General features: G+C 51.8%; 7 protein-coding genes across 7 annotated transcripts; 4 read left to right on the top strand and 3 right to left on the bottom strand.

Annotated features, from left to right (window-relative positions):
* Window positions 1-821: 821 nt before the first annotated feature.
* BP01DRAFT_360075 (putative leucine permease transcriptional regulator (SAC3)) lies at window positions 822-5,614 on the top strand. Its single transcript, XM_025575832.1, has 5 exons — window positions 822-1,652; window positions 1,718-1,897; window positions 1,957-2,917; window positions 3,063-4,304; window positions 4,353-5,614. The coding sequence occupies exons 1-5, from the start codon at window positions 1,116-1,118 to the stop codon at window positions 5,300-5,302; spliced, it is 3,870 nt and encodes a 1,289-aa protein (XP_025427711.1). The 5' UTR covers window positions 822-1,115; the 3' UTR covers window positions 5,303-5,614.
* Window positions 5,615-6,415: 801 nt separating this feature from the next.
* Window positions 6,416-8,485, top strand: BP01DRAFT_348328 (serine/threonine-protein kinase; the record flags this gene model as incomplete). Its single annotated transcript, XM_025573722.1, has 4 exons — window positions 6,416-7,206; window positions 7,294-7,383; window positions 7,551-7,840; window positions 7,894-8,485. Exons 1-4 carry the CDS (start codon window positions 6,481-6,483, stop codon window positions 8,483-8,485), a joined length of 1,698 nt encoding a protein of 565 aa, XP_025427710.1. The 5' UTR covers window positions 6,416-6,480.
* A 1,747-nt stretch (window positions 8,486-10,232) lies between these two features.
* On the bottom strand, window positions 10,233-10,976 carry BP01DRAFT_160922 (uncharacterized protein). The gene has a single exon (XM_025570695.1). It carries the CDS (start codon window positions 10,801-10,803, stop codon window positions 10,336-10,338), a length of 468 nt encoding a protein of 155 aa, XP_025427709.1. The 5' UTR covers window positions 10,804-10,976; the 3' UTR covers window positions 10,233-10,335.
* A 633-nt stretch (window positions 10,977-11,609) lies between these two features.
* BP01DRAFT_160905 (uncharacterized protein) lies at window positions 11,610-12,746 on the top strand. Its single transcript, XM_025570694.1, has one exon. It carries the CDS (start codon window positions 11,731-11,733, stop codon window positions 12,664-12,666), a length of 936 nt encoding a protein of 311 aa, XP_025427708.1. The 5' UTR covers window positions 11,610-11,730; the 3' UTR covers window positions 12,667-12,746.
* A 1,728-nt stretch (window positions 12,747-14,474) lies between these two features.
* On the bottom strand, window positions 14,475-16,459 carry BP01DRAFT_418472 (AP-2 complex subunit mu). The gene is made up of 3 exons (XM_025579332.1): window positions 16,047-16,459; window positions 14,947-15,967; window positions 14,475-14,888 (listed from the first exon to the last, which is right to left on the bottom strand). The coding sequence occupies exons 1-3, from the start codon at window positions 16,381-16,383 to the stop codon at window positions 14,882-14,884; spliced, it is 1,365 nt and encodes a 454-aa protein (XP_025427707.1). The 5' UTR covers window positions 16,384-16,459; the 3' UTR covers window positions 14,475-14,881.
* A 711-nt stretch (window positions 16,460-17,170) lies between these two features.
* Window positions 17,171-19,517, bottom strand: BP01DRAFT_386099 (ERF4 family protein; the record flags this gene model as incomplete). The annotated part of the gene is made up of 2 exons (XM_025577656.1): window positions 17,171-18,506; window positions 19,456-19,517. 2 exons carry the CDS (start codon window positions 19,515-19,517, stop codon window positions 17,171-17,173), a joined length of 1,398 nt encoding a protein of 465 aa, XP_025427706.1.
* BP01DRAFT_360071 (putative protein N-terminal asparagine amidohydrolase) lies at window positions 19,409-21,408 on the top strand. The gene is made up of 2 exons (XM_025575831.1): window positions 19,409-19,845; window positions 20,008-21,408. The coding sequence occupies exons 1-2, from the start codon at window positions 19,671-19,673 to the stop codon at window positions 20,961-20,963; spliced, it is 1,131 nt and encodes a 376-aa protein (XP_025427705.1). The 5' UTR covers window positions 19,409-19,670; the 3' UTR covers window positions 20,964-21,408.
* Window positions 21,409-21,728: the final 320 nt, after the last annotated feature.

The raw sequence follows: 21,728 nt of genomic DNA, 5'->3' as shown, positions 1-21,728 counted from the left end.
GTATAGAAGCTCCTAGCCTAGTTTCGCGCTGCATTGGTGGCGGAAACTACTCAACACTGCAGATTCCTAAGAAAGTTCCAACTACCTCTGAAGGGTGAGCAATATTGGGAAGTGCTGGCATAATTACACGAATCATACTCTAGTCAGACTGACTGACCACAGAGATAATCCATTCAAGTGCTCCCTGCTCTGCAGAGATTTCCGTTTCAGGTGTCAAATTACTGTAGAATGTAGTCTGCTAGATTGTATGATAAGATCAAGCATGTTGATATGATGCATAATGAGATGATGCATAATAAACCTTACTAAGCACAGAGCTGCATTACACGCGCGGTAGTGGCGCCTGCGCCTAAGCTGAGCTTGGCGCGCATTGACGCAGTCCCGCATGCCGCCGCTTGGAGCTCCCCGATGTGATTGACTCGGGATGGTTGGCCATCTCCTCTTTCCATCTCTCCCAAGTTCAACAAGCAACCGATCTCCTTCGAGCCCTGCAGCATCTCCCATCTGCCATCGATACTCCCGCATTCCACTTGCTTGCCGTCAGTTTGAAGTGCTTGCGACTGCATAAAACCACCGTTTATCTCCAGTTCGCAGCGCACGTCCTGTCCGAAGTTGCGGGAACACAGTCTCATTTCCGCGTCACTTGCATTCGCTCACAGCGTATCGTCTTAATATACCTATTGATTTCTTCCCGACTTCGCATTGCCTTGCAAGCAAACACTCGTCCATCCCTGAAGCTTAAGCTCCAAAGGTACCGCGCCAATCGCTCGTTCCGCATGCTTGAAACTTCCTCCGTTCGCGATTGTCCTTTCGTCGTTCAACTGCTCTTCTCTATCTCCATCGCCCCTCAGTCGCCTTGTCATATCACACCTTCTCGTTATGTATAAACTACAGCTGACTCTGCTGCCACACCCGTTCCCGCGGTTGCATCGATCATACAGCGCTTCTAGAGTTCTCGATCCCACTCGTTCCCCGCCCGGTGCCTGACCACGCAAGTCATAACCCGAGAAACGCGCCCGGACATAGACCACAAATCTGGACAGAAGAACTGAGACGCTCCAGCTCATCGCACGAAAATTCGAACCCCCGTCCACGGTTCCGCTTCTCGCGGCAGAATGGCCGGCCCAGCGAATCCTTTCTCGGGCCTCGGCCAGAGAGATGGGTCGGCTGACTCCGCTAGTCGTGGACGTGGTGGACTATCTTCACGCTCAACGCCTTATCAGCCTAAGGCTAACTCTGTAGCACGCGACCCCAGGCTTCGTGGGCGCGGACGGGGCGCTTCGGCGGTAAGAGGCACACGTGGTCTCGGGAGGGGAGCCAGCACGGGGAGTAATGTCTGGAGGAAACAACCCGAGCAACAGGCAGATTCTGCCGGCGTCGCCTCGTCGCCTTTCGGGCAGTTGAAGCAACCTGCTCCTTCCTCGGCTTCCCCTTCTGCGCAACCGTCCCCGAGCCCTTCTCCTTTCGCGGGTTTCGGGAAAGCCTCGCCTGCGTCGTTCGGGGCACCCTCCAATTTCTCGGGAGCTCCATTTGGTGGTACTGCGGCGTCACACGGGCAAGTATTCGCGCAGCCCACGAACGGAGGACCCGGTGCAAACGTTCCCGTGGAAGACGCTGCGCTCTTGGGTAGCTATACTGATCGCTACGAAAAGGTAGGGTTCAGCGCCCAAACACACAAATGGGTGAGATGTTTAGGTTGGTGCTTACTTAAAAATAGCTCAAGCTCGATAGGACGAAGCAAAGAGAGAAGGCTATTAAGGAAGGTCAGATGGCAGATCCGAACCAGCCAACGTCGTTGCAGCAAGCCATCACGCCCGTGGGCACCTGCACAAGCATGTGTCCGGAATTCGAGCGAGTCGAGCGCATTGTTCAGAAGATGGTCGACAAGAGCGAAAAGGTGATAGCATTGGTTCATAATTCCCACATTCCAAAGCTTATACTAAACTCTACGATCAGTATCTGCATCCTGCTACGAACACTTTGCAAAACATGGAGTTGAAGATGCTCAAACGATTTCGACGATCGGCCGCTGGATATGATGCGCAACTTCCGTCTGATATCAGAACACCGCACACGCTCCTTCAAACCATGAACTATTTAATTCGGCATGTCCTTGACGGCCCCGAGCCACTAGGCTTGATTCACAAGTTCGTCTGGGATCGAACCCGTTCTATTCGGAATGACTTTTCGGTGCAACAGCTCACCCAAGAAGCCGATGTCAAGATCGCAGTGGCTTGCCTTGAGCGAATCGCTCGATTCCATATTGTGTCTCTGCACCTGCTGTCTAGCCCCGCCAACGAGGAACCATTTGACCGACATCAGGAACGCGAACAATTAAACAACACAATGCTCTCGCTAATGTATTACTATGACGATAACAGAGGACGTATCCCTTTTCCCAACGAAGACGAGTTTCGAGCTTATTACATCCTTTTCTCGATACATGATCAACGCCCTGATTTGGAGTCCCGCGTTCAGAAATGGCCAGTCGAGCTGAGAAGCTCACCTCGCGTCCAGATGGCATTGGAGCTTTTCGCTGCAGCCAGCAATACTTGGGAGTACCAGGGTACACTTGATGCCAAGCGTCCGAACGCTATCGCTCAAGGCTTCTACATGCGGTTCTTCAACCTGATAGACTCGCCGGGGGTCTCCTATTTAATGGCATGCGTTGCTGAGATCTATTTCAATCATATGCGCCAAACCGCCATCCGCTCGATCTGGAAGGCTTACTGCCGCTACCCAGCCTCCCAGCAACACAAGAACGAAGAATGGACAGTCGATGAGCTTACTACAGTTCTTCGCTTCGATGACCATGACCAGACGATCAAGTTCTGCGAAGAGCAGGACCTTCAATTTGCCGAAAATGCAAATGGTGATCTCTATCTCAACTGGGGCACCCGTCCCGTGGACTCAGTGGGTACGTGTGACGACCGACGATCACCATGCCTTGTATTTTAGACCGTCAGGCTCGATTCGCATCGGAAAGAGCCTGGATTTCGATGTTATGACCTTTGGATTCTACCTCATGCAAGTTTGTCGACTAATTCAGTTCACTTTAACAGCCTTCCAACCATCGTCAGACCATGCATTCTCGGAGACATACGTTGAATCAAAGCGCGCAGGTAGAACTCTGCCGGCAATCATCCTTGGACTCAACATCAAAGAAGCAGCAAATTTGGCAATGATCGACAGTTCTCTTCTACCAGAACGTGTTTCCGCTCTGCCCGCTCCCCGTGCACTTACTTCGACAAACGAGGATTCGCTTTTCGTGAGCGACGAGGACAATGCACCTGCGTTCCGCTCGACTCCGCAAGAAGGGAGCTCCCGCAATTCTCCAACGTCAACCTCTGGCTTTCAGAATGCCTTTGCGAATGCCCCTGCCCCAGCTATAAGCACCGAATCAAGTCGCCCCCCAACATTCTCATTCGCTAAGCCATCGGTGTCACCCCAAGCGCCTCAGAAACAGGCGTCTCCTTTCTCGTCCCTCTCTCCCAACCCTTCCTTTGCCGCGTTTGGCGCCCCCTCACCATCACCCTTGAGCCCCTTCGCCAACGGTGTCCCAACTTCATCTCAACCAAGCCAACCGTCCTTTGGTCTTCCAGCTGTAATGAGCAGTCAGCCTCCTTCATCTTCGAGCCCATTTGCAAATGGCACGTCGCTGTTTCCACTCTCCAAGCCACCGCAACCAGAGCAGAGCACAAACACTTTTCCCCCCGCATCGAGTAATCAACAAGCTCTCTCTGACCACTCTGCTACGGCCACCTCACCTTTCTCCTTCAAACACCCTCAAGAGGACCAAAGCAAGACTTCTGTTTCCAGTACATTAAACGCACCACAGGCCTCTCCGAATTCATCTTCATCAACCACGTCGCCTTTCAACTTTGTACAACCACCGCAGCTGAAACAGTTTAAACCCGCATTCTCATCCAACAGCCAAGAACCCATATCTTCCTTCTCTGGTCTCCAAAAACCAAGCCAAGAGATACGGGAATCTACTTCCTTTTCACCTACCCCGTTTAATTTTGCCGCTGTCTCTGCACAACCATCCTCAACTTCCCTCTTCAGTACTTCCGTGCCTGCGTCTGCGTCTGCGTCAAGCCCCATCCCAACTGCTGGGCAACCTGCTCCCAGCATATTCAGCCTTGATACAACATCCTCGTCAAACGGGTCAACTGGCTCAAGTTTCAGTGCTTCTGTACCGAGCCTGGCCGCTAAGCAGCCTCCATCTTTGTTTCCTAACCCTTCGGATGAAGCACCCAAACCGGTTTTCTCATCTCCCTCATTTTCGACTCCTAAAGAAACTAGTATGTTCCCACACGTGTACGAGAGAACCTGAGAGTTAACTTTAACAGAAGAACCGGCTGCTTCCTCCTTTTCGCAGCCCACGGCTGCACAGTCAGATGTTTCTCCTGAGATGGAGCAGAGCATCTCTAGTGGTGCACAAGCCAATATCCTTGAAAAGCAGACTACCACATCTACAACGGCTGGAAAACTAGCTGCTCCTGTTGCAAACAAGGAACCAGAATTAAAGCTGGGTGATCTTGTTCCTCAACGGAAGCCACCGTCTGCAGCTAGTGTGTCCGGCAACGACATGGCTCTAGAGCCTCCTACTCAGCCTTCACAGGAACCGGCCACGCTAGAGAACGATGCGCCTGCGCAGCGTACTTCCTGGTTGTCAACCCTGAAGGAAGCGGCTGATCGGCGTCGGGAGACCAAACCGACTACTGGCCGCAAAAGAGTGCATGAGGAACCAGAAGAACAGCCCTCCGCCCCAGGCGGAAGCACAAAATCCGTCAAGGCGCGAAAACCCGAAGCGCCGCTTGTGTCTACTAGGAAGTCGATGGCACTTTCTTCTCTAAAGCCTCTGCCTAAGCTTCCCATTCTGGAAAAAATCGAGTCGATGACGGCGCGGAAGCCAGCCGCGCCCGCCAAACCCCAGGAGCCCCGATCTGTTCAAGTCGACGAAGACGAGCTTCTTCTCTCTGCTGCTCGCATTGCAGCCGAGTCGCTGAGGAGCGGCCCTCGTATTCTGGATGGATGGTCTAGTACTTCTTACGATGGGCGAGCTTCCTCCTTCAGCCATAGGAGCAGTGCATCGCCATCGTATGCATTTTCGCGAAGTCAATCACCCCAGTCGGGCCATGTGAATGGATACGAGGTGTCCCTGGCCCCTGACAACGGCTTGGGGCTGGGCCGGACCCTGTCCCGAACGGAGCAACGAATTCGCATGACGGGGGCTAAGGGATTAGCCTATAAGCCTTTGGACTTTACATCTGCCGATAGCAAACGGAAATCTCGTTGATGTGCTGTTGTCTGCGTGGCCAAGAATTTTTGCGCACTACTGGGGATACACTCTCTCTTGATGCTTGTCTCGGGTGCATTTATTATCATTCCCTTCTGTTGCGCAGGCTTATACAAGCAGACCCTATTTCGTCATGCATGTCGTTGGAAGGTCAGGAAGAGAGCTTATACCATGATTGCATTTTGTCGTGGCGTTGGTTGGGCATGATACAGCTTTGTTGTTTTGTAGTTTACCTAAGCTTTGATCGATTGGGTTGAATGCATGGCGTGGATTCAGTCTCTCGCATACAGAATTATGTGTTGTATATAGCGCGCTTGCTGCATTCTATTGAGTTCTACGGAGTGCAACGTATGGAGTCTGTTCAGCGTCGTGACCAGCTACCTGCCAGCAGATCGATTCTTACATATGTGATGTTGTAGTACAGTCCAAACATGTTGACACCATTCGCGAATTCACAGTCAGGATTACCAAGTAAACCCAGCCCCAATGGGTCCGCCATGGGCAACAGCGCCTCCCACCAACATTCCAACTCGGCGACGGCGAGATCAATCTTACAATCCGAGGCACTATACATCATGTCCAACACGGTGGAATGCTCGTGTGGGAGGGCGCGAAAGCCGGTCCTGCGTCGGGGTGTTTCGCGAACCCGGCCCATAATGTCCGGATATAAGCACTCATCACCGTGTTCCAGTATCCAAGTCCCATCTTCAATGCGTCAGAGCCAGCATCATCCTGTCGTCGCGATTCAGACGCAAGAAAGGTGGTTAGCAGATTTCACCCTCACAAGTATTTGAACCCACAGAGGGTCTCCGTAGCAATTACCAGTAAAGTGAACTGAATGGGTCCTAGGTGTAGACAGTATCTTCCGTATCCAGTCACTCTCCGGTCGTTCTTTCGCGCGGAGCCCATGAATGCCTCATGCCAAATCCATCGAATCTTGATCCCTAACGACGAAGCATGACAGACCAAGCCTCTATTCACGAAGCTGCGGTTTGGTTATTGTTTCAGTCTCCTGTCAGGGCAGGTAAATAAGATAGATATCATGTCGCTCCTCAGCGAACTTTTTGATCTTTTAGATCGACTGCATATAACCTGGAGTTCTGCTATAAGCTGGCAGTTTATTGTCAATTGGTTTGTAGACTGGTTTGCACCATTTGCGCTCCTTCCCAATCTGTCCCATGGCTGAGGTATACTGGATAACTGAAGTCCTCCTCCGAGACAAACCTTTTCCCAAACACTTTCCCTCAACCAAATTCTTCCATTTAGCAGACTTCTCTATCATTATCTCTCCAGCATTGTTCTTGTTCAACCTAGAGATTATGTTCCGGTCATCGTCTTCACCCTCCTCTCAAGGCGTCTTGGTCGGCACAATCTCAACATACCACCGATCAACCGGAGAGTATACCGATCTTCTCCCCATCTACAGCAACCAAACAATCAACGTCGGTAAAGCAAAGCATTGCGAATACTACGTCACTGGCCCTGGCATCTCAAGGAGACATCTGAAGATCGAAACAATCATTTACGACCGCGAGAATCTCGACGACGTGCCTCCACTTGTCTACGCCGAATGCAAAAGTGTGCATACTACCATCCACTGGAATGGGTTTCCCATGGACACGGCTAGGCGCAAGGTCCTGCTCGCCGACGGCGATATCCTCAATCTGAACGGCGAGATCTGCCTCATCTTCAACCATCACAACCGCAACGCCCACGATACTGGCCCCGGTGAGACCCAATCCAGGGAAATAACGCTTATGAGTTGCGAGCTCCAGATCACACGTCGCAAATTAGGGTCCGGGGGTAACGGCACCGTTTACATGGCCTATCGACGAGACAACGGGCGCCAGATGGCGTGCAAGGTTGTCAATATTCAGTCGATCAGAGACCGGATTACCAGAGAGGTAAAGAGGGAATTCAACGAGAAACAGGGTCTTTGGCGCGATGACTGCAATCCTGCCATGCAACGTGTATTTCGGAATGTGGTTAAGAAGAGGTTGAATGGGAAGCTGGACGCCATGCGGCAGGAGGCTTTGATCTTGAAGGATATCTGCCATGTAGGTGCAAATGCCATTCACAGAGTCTGCAGAATACATGGCTAATTTGGGCTGAAGCCCAATATTATCACCCTTGAGAAGTTCGTATATTCGGACAACACCTTGTGAGTGGCTATGCAATCCGCCCCATTAGCATGACAACCATGACTTACGATTCCATGAACAATCAAATACAAAGCTACTTCTTCCAGGAGCTCATCGCTGGAGGAGACCTCTTCTCCTATATTCAATCCAACAGTGGAGCATCTCTGTTTATGAAGTCCGTGTGTTTCGTACGCCAGATTCTGATGGCTGTCGATTATCTCCATGATCATGACATCGTCCATCGTGATTTGAAGCCTGACAACATACTCCTGACGGAGCGGGACCCACACTATAAGGATGTTCACCGGGTTGTCCTTATTGATTTTGGCAGCGCCACTCGCGTGCAACCAGAAGAGCCGATGTCCACAATAGTGGGTACCGTGCCGTATCGGGCTCCGTAAGTCAAACCCTCTCGGAGACTTAGCAACTTGAGAGCTGATGGAAAGGAAGCGAGTTATCCGGGGGTTCCTACACCAAAGCTATCGATATGTGGTCCCTGGGCTGCGTGACGATGGCCCTCCTTACCGGACAATGCGCACCCGATGATTCACGTTCATGGGGTGAATTACTTGCTCAAGAGGGCGATGAAGGCCAGCACAGGTTAGAGGCTCTCTTCCAGCAGCATAGTATAGGAGGCCGGCCCAAGAAGTTCATCCGTCGTCTTCTCGAGCCGAACCCAGCAACGCGTATGACCGCCAAGCAGGCTTTGCAGGATGATTTGTTCACAAATCTTTCGCACAAGAAATGCTTTGGGGATCTTTATGATAAGGCAATCAAGAACTGGACCGAGCGGGTTCCGGCTGACCCAATCGTTGAGCTCTCTTACTACGGTCAGACAGGATCTGAAAATGAGTCAAAGGGTCCCGATGAACTTGAGAAAGGGTGGGATCATCTGAGCGAGATACGCACAGGCACAGAGGATGACGGTGTATCGTGGTGTAGCTCAGATTCGGAGGTTCTCATATGTCATCCGGAGCCGTCACCGACCTTGTCCGATCCGGTGCTTCCACCGATGAGGCTTGGGATGAAGAACGACTGCTAGGAGTTATTGGGTGATCGACTCTGTCATCATGATTGAGCACGTGGATAGCTATGTAGGTATTAGCTCAGCGATCATAGACTTCTGCCTTCGAATCGAAGACTCAAAGCGTAGGTCTTGTTCTCCGGAGGCGCAATCCTTGTTATGTTTAGTACATAGTATAGTTGACCACCGGCTCACCACAGGAGCTCACCAAGAGCCTGGCATACAGAATACATCATAGGCCTTTAGCTGTAAACATAACTTTCCTTCCCGCTTCTGCACACCTTCTCTATCCTAGGTCTATAAGTAAAAACTGAGTGCCGTGGAGTAGGATAGGCAACTACAGTAGATTTACCCCAAGCCGGCAGATTTTGATAAAGGCTCAAATTCCTATTGCCACCCGAATCCTACCCGACGATATTCTTCTTACACCATTTGCAGCTCCGCAGATGTACTTACGGAGTAGTCGTTATCGCAGTATTGACTTAGCTCGTACCGTACGTGGAAATCGCAAATGAGAAAGTTTCAAGAAGATGGATGACTCGAGAAATGAATCAATTATGCTGTGTGATGAGTACCGAACCAACGAAGACCGCAGTCCAATGCGCATGTTCTCCTGCACGCTATAACGGTTAGTATAATCGGGAATATGTTTGGCAATTAAGAGAGGAGAGTTAGTTTGAGCCCCACTCTGGCCCACAGTAAAAGGCATCTATCACATCAACTTAGACAGTACGGAAGTACAGTATATAGTAGCTATTTTTCTGATATTTGACCATCCCCACGCCTTTTGCTCCAAACTCGCATCCGCTGAAGAAGCTTCACCACCTCCTACACCTTCCAGCCCAACAAACAACCCTTTGCACACAATGAGTCACAGACTGCCAATCAAGGCCGACAGACACCCCTTTGTGCCCTAGCTCCCTGTCTTGCAACGTGTAGGCTAGAGTGGTAAGGGTCTAAGGACGTGCCATGATATGTGTACCGTACGAGAAACAAAAGCACGTCCGACCGCACCTCTAGAAAAGGGTTCAGTTGTTGCATAGACGCGCGTATGTTTGCGCGGGTAAGACAAGCGGGCGCGCCGCTGCGCGTGAGTCTTCAGAGACATCATGCCTCCCTTGCATATATAGTTACCTGGCTGTCTTTGTGGTAACTGCTCCGTACTGACTACTGAATGAGATGGGTGAGAGCAGGGGAGACTACCATACTACCGGTAGGCAGATAGATCTACGGAGTAGGGTTCGGTAAGTTCAGTAAGTAGGGTTGGCACGTTGCCTGCTATACATAGAGTTGACGCAGCGGCGCGCTGCTGGGACCGGACAGTGGGCTGCAGTGTCCGTGCCAGGCATCGTGCGAGGATTAGGCCGTGCAGCCAGCAAGCGTTTCCTCTGCACGTGAAAAGCATCCCTATGCAGAACAGGGGCGGGACCCATGGCGTGACTGACCACGCGATCAGAGGCGTTTGGCTTGTTCCACAAGGGATCAAAGGGAGTCTCGGGTGTCTTGGCCCCATCGTCTATGCTAAGTCCCAGTCAGCCAGTGAACATTCACGCAGCTTGAGACCGCAGCGTCATGTCTTCGACTGCCAGGATTCCAGCCACCAGCGATAACGTAACGTCACTGCTTTCCACACCTAAAGGAAAGAATGCGGGTGGAGAGGGCCGAGGCCTAAAACTCTTCCGGAAGGGGGATGGATGTAAGGGAGAGAAGCTGAGAGAGAGAGCGTGTTGCTGATAAGACTACTACAGCGAAGGAGAGATTTTTATCGCGACGCGCTCTGGGATCTCGCTTCTGTTCAGAATCACAGGTCCTATGCACGATCCTTGCTTGCTCGCCTACTCACTGGCTGGAAGATGGCTTTGTCTGTCTCATTGATGACGGACGTTGTGAGATCGCGTTGATTGAGATTGCATACAATGAGGCACCGATCGACTCCTGAGGCCGTCAGGCATTGATTGGTGGCCGCTCGACGCGAAACGCGCAACGCGCGACGCGACTTTGAAACATCCATTAATGCCGTTTTGGGAAACGTACAGAAAGCTCGGGCTCCGTGTGATATCATCAAGAAGATCATGATATCTCTCTAGTAGAAGATATTCATGGATGATGTCTACGATGCATGGGAAAGAATGGCCTTTTAATGTATCGCTGTCAAGAGATAGGGGACCTCGATGGGAGGAATCCAGGTGATATTGGGTGTGAAGGAGGAAAGTGTCCCAGCTGTTGAAAAGAGGGAGCCGATGTCTCCTGAAACCACCCAGTTGCGCAGTATCCAAAGAAGTAGTTGATCCACCCGTGTCTCGAAACAGAGCGCAGATGCATTCATTGCAGGGCATCAGGGCATCGGATCATCGCGGAAGAAGCCATCATGACTGCAAGCGCAATGCAACGCAACCCACGTCATCCCACTTCACAGCACGGGCCACCACAGGATCAGTTCATGACATCGCAGGACACGATCCTGCAACGGGTGCCTTGCAGCCTGCATCACCTCCCAGTAGCTCCTGTGCTCCTTGTCCTCCCTTCGCCACTAGCAGGGGGCGGGCTTCTGCTCGCTTCCATGGCCATTGTAGACCTTCAAAAATAGCCCATTCCCTGTCGTCAGGAGAGGGAGAAGGTTATGAAAGAAAGGAAAAGAGGGCGCAGGAGGGAATGAGGATCCTTGTCACTGTCATTCATAGTAGGCTCTTTTCATTCAATCATTCAATCCCTGAGTCAACTGATTGTGTTCATTGATTCCATCATTACCATTACATATTGAGCCTATTCATTCAGGCATCCAGTTACCCGATCCGGGTGAATAGTGATTGCTTCCTGAGGCTCCGTTTGCGGAACCGAGAAAAAAAGTTTGCACTTTTGAAAAAACAACCAACATCTTTTCCGGCGGAGAGCCCCATACATCATTCCCCCATCATTCTTCCCTCTTTCTCCTCCCCCCCATAATCCCGCCCGCCTTCGCAAGTCTCCTCCGTCTTCCCTCGCTTCTGTCAACAACCCATCATCGTCGCTCTCTCGTCGCATCGCTCAAAAGTGTCTCGCATCGAGTCGCTCATCTATACCATCAATATTCTGTGTTTCTATATCCTTTGTCCACTTCTGCTCACCGCAACACCTTCTCCGGCGCAAAACACGCCCGACGCGCGCAATCCTCTGTCGGCGCACAACTCGCCCACATCCGCAAACCTCACCACAGTCCACTCCCTATCGCCCATTTCCCGATCAATCCCACTATAACCCGCGAATCGCATCCGCTACCTCACATCATGCTGCTTCCCTCCGCTCTTTCCTGCGACGTACCGCGACCGTCGAGCCGATCGCGTCTCACTCCTAATCGCTTGATCTCAACACCCCCACCGTCCGACGACGACTCTGTTCCTTCAGGCAACGGCCTCCTCGGAACTTGTCGCGCATTACAATCACTGCTACATGGATCACCCGCGCCTACCCGCCACAGCGCGATGCGCCAGCGGCTGCAGAGCCCTGTCCAGATCCGACCCACAATATTCGCGCGATCGCAGAAGCCATCGTCGCGCCAACAAGAGAGCCAACACATGCAGGCATCTGCCTCTCGAATAACTCCACAAAGCCCCTCAACCGGCGCACTCAAGCGTCGCCGTGATGCGTTCGAGTCGGAGACCGAGGACGATCTACCCCCTATCACTACCATTAGTCGCGGGATCAACCCTGAGACGGCATCGACAGACGCCACGGGTCGGTTGCAGCGCTTCACCACCCCCAAACGACAGAAACACATTCCTCACGACTTGCCCCTCGGCTTATCGCCATCCGACTTTTACTCTCTTCATTCACCCCCGGTGTCGCAATCCCCCGCGTCACCTGCGCATTCGCGCAATCCCGCGGCGGCCCTGGTTCGCAACCCACCAAGTGCAAGCGCCGCGCGCCCATATAATCCCGACACGGCGCTCCCATCAATAGAGGAATCAGACCCCGTGCTGTCAGCATCGACAGCCAGCAGTCCCGATCTCCCTTGGACCGCCGAGGATGATGAGCGTCTCGTCGACTTCATACTTGCCAAGTTCCAATTGTCGCAGCGTGACCGGGACGACTGTGCGCAGCAATTAGGCAAGGACCAGGCGTCCGTGGAACGCCGATGGCAGGCCTTGCTCGGCAATGGGAACATCGGCCTCTGTCGTGGCGGTCGCAAAGTCCGTCGGCGACTTGACAAGAGCTGCATGTGAGAATGTGTCTGCTCGGCTGTACTCTTTCATTTTTTCGATTTTCGACACGAACTTTTACTTTCTCATCACCTCCTTGACGGAACTCGACCCATTCTACTGCCCTTTTGACATCTCCACCATCCCGTTGACGGGATCCACCACTTCAACCTAAGTTATTCTAATGTATTTATATCCTGTTCCTTCATCTATGTATTCTACACTCTGGGCACGGTCTACACGGGGGGCGAACACAATCAGGGGTTCATGTTCTTTTTCTATGGTGCTTATGGCTAGTATGGGAAAGGACCGGATGGATTTTTGGCTTTCTTCCTGGCGGATATTCCCCCTTCTGTTCTTTGGCTTCACTTTGGTTGATTAGGATTTTTGGGAAAATAAGACATATCAAATGTGAGAGACCTAATGGTCTCATGCTATGACAATTCCTTCTGCTTCGTGTAGCTGAGTAGTGACATTGGCGTATCCGTGTGTTAGACCGGGTTGATCCAATGATGCACCGGGCTGGCTACCTATCCCCGTGGCACCGGGAAATCACTCTCTCATCGGACCAAACTTCAGACTTGACGGCCTTGAGGGCAATGATCAGACACAGGGGCTGAGAAGAGCATTCGGAGAGCGCCAAGTTCTCATTGCGTGGTGGTGTCTTAGAACTAAGGGTAATTATTACACATGCAGCCTCTATGCTTGTTTGAGGTTTGCTGTCTATCACTTACCTCCTGGTAGTGCGGATTGATCCGCTATATTAGTACAGACAGATTGCTTGTCTATGGATTAGCTGTTTCCACTTATGGGCCCTGAGAGAGTTGTGACAGATGGTATGTATAGATACAAGTTTGTTGAGAGTGACTTGCATGATTACACTCACTGGCAGGATATACCGACGAGACCTGCCGGCTAGCATGACAGGAAGGGTCATTGATTCCACCTCAGCTGCATTCACGGCCCCATCATAAGATGTAGTGATTAAATCATAGGAAGAATTTTCTAAGTGATCATGTATACTTGGATCCGTTGCCTAGATAGTCGTACAGCGAAGACGGAGCAGCACGGTCCATCACGTCCGTCTAGTCCATCATTACAATGAAAACACAACTATCTACGTAACTTACAGTAGTTCAACTCAATAACTAGCAAGGGGAAAGAGAACGCCTCGGCGAATTGCATGCATGCAATTACGCGTTCAATCGAACCACTCATCAATTAGAGTTGATTGCAGAAAGTGGCACAGTTTTTTTTTAGTATACAGTAGTCCATTGTTGTCTCCGTATGAGAGAGAGAGAGAGAAGAGAAATGAACCTGACCTTGAGGTGTTCTCTAAACTTCTTGCCTGCCTAGCGAGCATGACAGATGATGATTCGCCAGAAGAGGCGAACAGCCCTCGGAATATCAAATAACATTATAAGAAGTATACAGGGTGGCATACACCCTCAGTCAACAGCGCGGGTTTTTCTTTCAACGAGATTCCTCAACATTGTATGTACTGTTCATAACCACATACTGGGAAAGAGAGAGGGGAGTAGCAGGAGCTCAGAGGCTAGTGGTAAACTGTTGTATACTGAATTTAAAAGGTTGCAAATACTCAATAACAGTCAAGGAAAAAAGCTACTACTGAGCAGCTGGTTGTCAACTACTTATCGGCAACTGTTGTCAATGGTTTGCTCACTAGGTAGTGTTTCACCTTCATCAATTCTTGCAATCGGTTTCATGATGAGGGATGTTACGTCGCTAGCAGACCCCCGTTTCCAATGTAGGATTGAGTTCAAGGCCTGCTGCCTATTACAACATATTTCTCTGGCGGACTTATGACCATTCATTCGTATTTGTCGGTATGCAGGAAAGAACCATGAAGATCGTTGGATAATGACGTGTAAAAACGTGTACAACCAGGTCAATCCTGACAAACAGATTATGTGGTAGCAGTCCTTGATATTGTCCTTTCATTCAGCTCGACCACAAATATGCACACGGTCCGGTAAGACAACAAACCCAACGCCAGACACCAAGCTCGATGTGAACAAAAGTAATAATGTATAGGGTAGAATGCACAGTCCATCAGTCGATGAAGAATGGTAGGGAAGTAACAAAATATGCCAGAGAAATGTGTAACGAGGTAGAATGACAGCGTGCTGATTCTTGATATTTCTTTTGCCTGCAATGGCCTCTTCTCTTCTCTATGTGGCCAACCCCATCACTGCTCTGCCTGCAGCAACAGTAACAGCTAGAATCTACACGTCTTAGGTTAGTGTCATCCAGAGCATGCCAACATTCAGACCGTAGACTTACCGGATCTCATAACTTCCAGCACGAGTCATATACCGCACCCACTTGACGCTGCTGTAATTGCTCTTCTCAAACACCTTAAGGTAACGCACCAGCAGTCCCGAACTGGTGAACATGAGCAGACTGAACGACAGACTGAGCGGCGGCCGGCTCCACGCCTTCTGGTGCGTCATGCTAGTCAGCGTCGCCTCGGCCGTGAGCACGTACTCGCTGCCACCGGAGAAGCGCGCGATCTTCCAGACGATATTATTGTGCTCGGGCTCGTACTTGGCACGGCCCTGACTGGTGCGCTCGGTGGTCTTCGCGGTATTGAGCGGGGTGGGGATGCGGATGACGACGTTGGTGGCGAACAACTTAGAGCTGTAGTTGGCCTTGATAGCCACACTATACTCAACCTTCGTAGTACCGACCTCGCGCACGATCGGATGCACCTTGAAGGGCAGGTTAACGTTCTCCGTGGCGCGGTAGCGCATCAGCTCGAACTCTCCATCGGGCGGCACAAACGAGATGATCCGGTCCGCGTCGAATCGGCCTAGCTTCACGCACTGGTGGAACTGGCAGTCCTCCAGCGTGACAGAACCCGCCGCCGCGCGCGTCGCCTTGGTCGTGCCATCCCGGTTGCCCGTCACCACGCCGCCGCCGCCGAACGAGCTGCTGCCGCTGCCGCCCCCGCTGCCCCCGGCCGAGTCCCCATCCAACAACAACCGGTCATTCAGCCCGAACTTGCACTCCGGTGTGCCGGACAGGTACGCCCGCATCACGATCTGACCGTTGACGTCCGCCCGCAGCACCGTCCCCGTCGCCGACATCAGCAGGTTCACGTCCTCGATCACGTCCACAAACGCCTCGTTCTTGCGGTATTTTACATCCGACCGTCGCCACGATAGGGCACCCGTCGCTTGCATCGTGATCCGGCTCGAGTCCGTCGCCGAGTTGGCAATCGCCGACCGCACCCCCTCCGTCGTGATGTACATCTTGAGCGTGTCAGTTTCTGTGTTCTGAGGGTATCCGTAGTCGAGGATTTCTGTTCACAGCACCAGAAGACAAGGCTTGCGTTAACAAAGGGATACTCTCTGGACCACAAAGTATGCGGAAAGTCCTACCGTCCAGTAGCTCGTAAATGAGCACAAAGTTGTTCTTCACAGCTTCCTCATCGAACTTCCCAAAGTAGCTCCGCCCAAGCATCACCAGCCGGTAGAGAAACTCGAAAACGAGAGCGGCATTGGCGTTGCTTTTCGTCACCGCGACCAAGTAAATGTTCTCGTGCTTGACATGGCTGAAAGTTGTCGAGCCGAGTGTCAGAATGGGCGAGCGCACCTGCGGGTTGGAGATGACCTGAATGCGGAAGATGTCGGCCAGGCGCGGCCGGCAATCGCTGCGGAAAGAGCGGAAGATAAGGTTCTCGCCCTTCTGGTTGAAGACAAGGATACCCGAGAGCATGATGAAAGGAGGAGAATGAAGCGAGAGAAGGAGGGGTGAGGGAGGGGTGAGGGGAATGAGGGGGAGGTTGAAAAAGGGGTGCAGTGGGATGGAGAACTGCTCGGCGGCGGAGGTTCATCCAGAATCGGCGATGGGGCGGAAGCGGGTGTGGGGGAGGGATTGACAACTAGTTTTATCGCTATCTCTACACAATGCTCCGGATCACAACAACTTGGACTATACGATGGCGAATCTCTGTTTTATTGTCGAGTCCGACTCGGGTCTCAAAAGAAACCCGATTTCATGTCTTCTTTAGCTGCATTCGTTGACACACGCTCAACAGCATCTTTGAAGATACTAGTAACCTGCGTCAACTTATCCACAATTCAACCTCTAACAATGTACTCGGGTAAACCACCACGAAGATTGGTGGCTATCAATAAGTTTTAGGGAAGTCCACCACCAATAATACTAAAAAGACAAAGAGAGACATGAATAGGAGGAAATATCAACGATCATGGCGAGAATGCTCCAGCTGAGACGCAGGCCAGAATCTCAGAAGCTTTCCCCGACGAAACAATCAAATGGTATCAAACACTTTGTGACCTGGCATGGATATCGTGCATGTAAATCAATCAAGTAAGTAAGTGAGGGTAAACGAATAGAGTATAAAAGTCGGCATCTCGCACATGTGCAAGGGACCAATATATGCATGTGAAGAGAGCGGATGATTAGAAAGAAGTAACCCTTCCAAACATAGAAAGGGAAAATATGAAAAGAGAAAGAAAGAGAATGAGGGTCGTCAGTTCTAGACCCCACTACTAGGACGAGTTCCGGGCAGAGAGAAGCCACTTTCGCTGGGCACAATACCGACCTTTGGATCCGGAATTTGAATATCCAGCGAAAGGTAGGCTGTCCGTCGTAGACTCCAGATGTGCACGCCATCCTTTGCCCCGACCTCCCTGTTCCAGTTGTCCAACCACGATTCCACGCGCTTCAGGTGATTTTTGATAGCGGGTGCACCCAGGTCCTCCCATATCCAACCAGTGAGCAAGCCCAGAACGCTATCGATGATGTTGCGAAAGCTGAAAGGATCGAAAGCCTTAATGAGTTCATCATTCACTGTCGCAATGACCCTGCGAAACTCCTGCTCCGGGAGTAGTGGGTCAAGGATTTCGGGGTAGAGATTGGAGAACGTGGGAGCAAGATCCCCCTTCACCATCCAATCTCGTCGAATCCGAATGATGCGCGTCGTCAGAAAGTCTTCCGAGTTGATCGGCACGTGTGGGTTGAAGTGAGGAAAACACGGGTGGGCAGGCCCCCAGGCCAGTTCTTCCGCCGTGTCGGGCTCTCCACCGGCGTGCAGCCCCGTATTCGAGGGTACCGAGGCAATCTGAGATCGCAGCGAGACTTGCGACCGAGCATAACGGGGTCGATCATCCGGGAGAGGTCCGGGGCCGTCGGGCACATAGTCCATACCTAGATGCGCCCGCTCCGGGGTGCGCGGCTTGGGTGCATCCTGGGCGACATTCGACACTCCCAGATCGGACATTTCTTGCAAGCTCAAGTATTCCTCAACTGCGCCACTGCGCCTCTGGCCTCGAGGCACTGCGATGCTGGAACGTCCACTCTCAGTTTCTCCTTGACTGCGCTCGACCAGCAGACTATTGGGGGACTGGTTGAGTCGACTCCGCCGTTGTTCGGGGATGGTCAGGAGCGGATAGGCGTCCCGATGCGCCTCGAGCGGAAGATTCTCTTCCGATGGCTGCGGGAACCGGGAGACCGTGACTGGGGTGATGCGCGGCACGTAATTGATAGGGTTGGCAAGTCGCACCGACGGCGGCCGTAGGATCGACGGAGAGATCCAAGAACTGTTCCGGCGGCAGGAAAATTGGGCTTGGGAGGAATTTTCGGCGGCGTCAGCGTCGGCTGATGCGGTGGGATGGTACGACTCAAAGGAACAGCGGCGAACGCGGTGGGCTCGGGGGACCGCACGATCTTTAATCTCGGTCGATGGTAGGGGTGGGTCCGAAGGCGGCCTAACGGGCGTCGTCGTTGCGGCGAGAGATGACGGACGCGGCAGAGGCAAATGGTGAGGCTGTGGTGGAGGGGCCGTGATGGAGGAAGAGGACGTCGTGGTGGTGCTGATTGTAGTGATTGTGAGAGGCCGCAGAGGAAGAAGAAGAAATGATGTCGATGGAAGCGACCGTGTGGACGAACGGTGATTGGCGGACAAGGATCGAAAAGGGGCGCGGCAAGGGACAGAGGCTGATCTGAGCACGACGACATTCAATGTTGCTGCTGGGTTGGTCGCTGAATCTTAAGTTATTGGTAGGTAGTAAGTAGAAGATGATAGTCCTGAAATCTTTCTTATGTGAGAATTTGAAAACAGTTAAGGAGGGTTGGGGAAGAACGAGTGGTAATAGGAACAAGAATGTAGACAAGGGAATGACAGCCGAGTGGGAGGGATCAAGCAAATCGGGATGGATCTGTATACTAGTACTCCTTCGATTGGAACTACCTATATAAGACCGTGATGGCGCCAGAAGAGCAATGACGATCAATGATCCACAGAAAGCAAAGGAATGAGCGATACTAATAAGATTGAAACAGCAATTGAAAGCCCCGGGACCGCCATGATTCTTATTACAACCGCCGTATTCCCCCCCAGACCAGCCGCTATCCACTTGGTCCCGGCGCAGAAACAATAAACGAGTCAATAGCCAAGTAAGGCTCCATCCCATTTCATCACTTCGGCACTTCCACTGGCAGTCAGCAGGGGGGTGTTTGTTTTCTGGTAGGATGGGTCCTGGGCCGTCCTTCCCTTGTTTATGTGTGGTGGTGGATGCCCTATTGGTGCTGTAAGGTTTGCTTGATTGAATTCATTTCTTTCATTCATTTATCTTGGATGGAGGGAGGTTTGCATCCCCTGGCCATGACGACATCCGCCCGGCCTGGATCGTCAATCACGTGGTGCTACGGTTTGCTTGCTTTGCCTGCTTTGGTGCCTGGAGCGGAGAAACAATACGTACTACTTGTATCTAATCTAGAATGAGAACAGAAGAAGCGAAGGACTGACTTAGTACTCCGTACTTGAGGGCAAATAGTCCATCATCGACATTATTGCGCCAGTTACTCTGCTCTGCTCGGTCCATCTTGGAGCTGGTCTCCAACGCTGGTTCCGCCACTTACCCGTCATCTTCCACCACCTCCACCACACTACTCTCTTTTTACAATCTACCCGTGGGATTTCTACCAGCATCAACACTCCCCGCTGGCAGCGTCCATCGCAATCCCACGCCAGAGGAATGAGAATCGCAACGCTCCAATTCGCCCCGCAGTTGGGTGATGTTGAGGGCAATATTAGGAAAGCTGATGAGCTACTGAAGAATGGAAAGGTGGTGCGAGGTGGAGGCACGGGAGCGGTTGGACTGAATATCTTAAAGCCGGACATTCTGATCCTGCCTGAGCTGGCTTTGACGGGTGAGTGCAACTTTGTCCTCCCCTTTGACTGTCACACCATGCATGAGCTGCGGGATGGTTGGGCTAGTGGCTTGTGTTGCCAATCCACCTTCAAGCTCCCTCGACTGCTAAGCTTCCAACACCCCAGAGAGCTTGCGAGGTAAAGGTTGCTGACGTGAACAGGATATAACTTCTCCTCCCTGGAGGCTATTAAGCCGTATCTGGAGCCAGCAGGCCGAGGTCCCTCGGCTGACTGGGCTCGGCAGATAGCTCAGCGTCTACAGTGCAAAGTCTGCGTGGGGTACCCCGAAGTGTACACGGAGAGCACGATTCAGGCAGGAGACGAGGCAAGTAGTCATCACGAGACTTATTATAACTCTTTGCTTGTGGTCGATGAGAATGGTCAGGATCTTCTCAACTATCGTAAATCATTTCTCTATTACACCGATGAGACCTGGGCATCAGAAGGTAATGTGGAACGTGGATTTGAAAATCTGATATTCCGGAAAGGGGAGCGAACCTCCCAAGAGTCACACATAGCCACCTCCTTCGGGATCTGTATGGACATCAACCCATATAAGTTTGAGGCCCCGTTCACCGCTTGGGAGTTCGCCAATCGAGTCATGGATTCCAAGTCTCAGCTGGTCATCCTGTCTATGGCCTGGCTATCTACCTTGAGTCGAGAGGAGCTGGATCTTCTCGCGGATGAACCTGACCTGGATACCTTCAACTATTGGATCCAGCGATTTTTGCCACTCATCACGAAGAAAATGAGCCATAAAATTAATTTGGACGAGGAGGGCTCCGATCGGAGCAAGGATATCGTTATCGTCTTTGCCAATCGAGCTGGGGGAGAGCCGGGAGCAGCGGGGGCGAACCCGGCGCATTATGCCGGTACCAGTACCATCATCGCCATCTCACAACGACCCAAGGCCCTTCCCACGCCAGCAGCTGCCGGCTCTGGTGACTCGGGCGAATCCAAAGCACATTCAGACGCAGACCAGGCAGCCGAAGACCAATTTGACGTCAAAATTCTTTGCTGGGACATGTTGGGCGCAGCAACAGAAGGTATCTGTTTTGCCGATACTGCGGCAGACCCAAGTATGGTTTTCACGTTAGCAAGACGATCGTCGAGCTAAGGATGCGACTGAGCAGGAGGTCGGCTTTCTCTGATGTTGGTTGGTCGGGTCGCAGCAGGGCGCTGCTATGGCTTACGACCCCCGCCGGGCGTTTGATTATGCGCATCCTGTAGTTGGAGTGATAGCATCGTAATAGACAAGCGTCTTTGCTAGTTGTACCCCCCTCTCTAGGTTCGAATCTCCAGAGCTTGGATCCGTTGACTATGAGAAGCCCTTCTCTGGCTGCAACCCATGTCTATATCCCTCCGACATCCCGCATTGTTCGCAGCGAGCGAAAACTCTTTTGTTTTGGCCCCATTACTTTTTTCTTTATCATTTTCGCCTCCCCAGAAGAGAAGAGGAGGCCACCACACCCTTTAGATTCCAGGCTTGATATGGTCCCTACGGCACTATCATGTGAGACATTGAGTTGGGTGGGTGGGGGTCCCCATTTATTCTGAAATAGCCATCCATGTGACAGGCAGTCATCATGAATTGCTTTTCGACTGGTGTCTTGCAGCAACACCACAGATTATGACTAGCCCCTATATTCTTCATACTTAAGCATACCGACCTCAAGGGTATCATTTCGAGGAATGATCCTCTTCAGGGAGTTGAAAGAAAAATTGCTGGTGGTAGTTCCTCTTTCCCACACCACCGTCTTATCTCGTGACCAACCAACCCACCACCGTGGCTCTGAGAAGAGTTATTCAGACCAGCTCTCATGCTTGGCCTCGTTTCGGCATGTAACCCTCGAAACATTCATACCAGATTCATCAGTCAGGT

The sequence above is a fragment of the Aspergillus saccharolyticus genome (genome assembly GCF_003184585.1).
Source record: "Aspergillus saccharolyticus JOP 1030-1 unplaced genomic scaffold BP01scaffold_43, whole genome shotgun sequence".
Classification (NCBI taxonomy): domain Eukaryota; kingdom Fungi; phylum Ascomycota; class Eurotiomycetes; order Eurotiales; family Aspergillaceae; genus Aspergillus; species Aspergillus saccharolyticus.
Note: the sequence above shows the minus strand (reverse complement) of the source record. Positions and strands in the feature narration are given on the sequence as shown.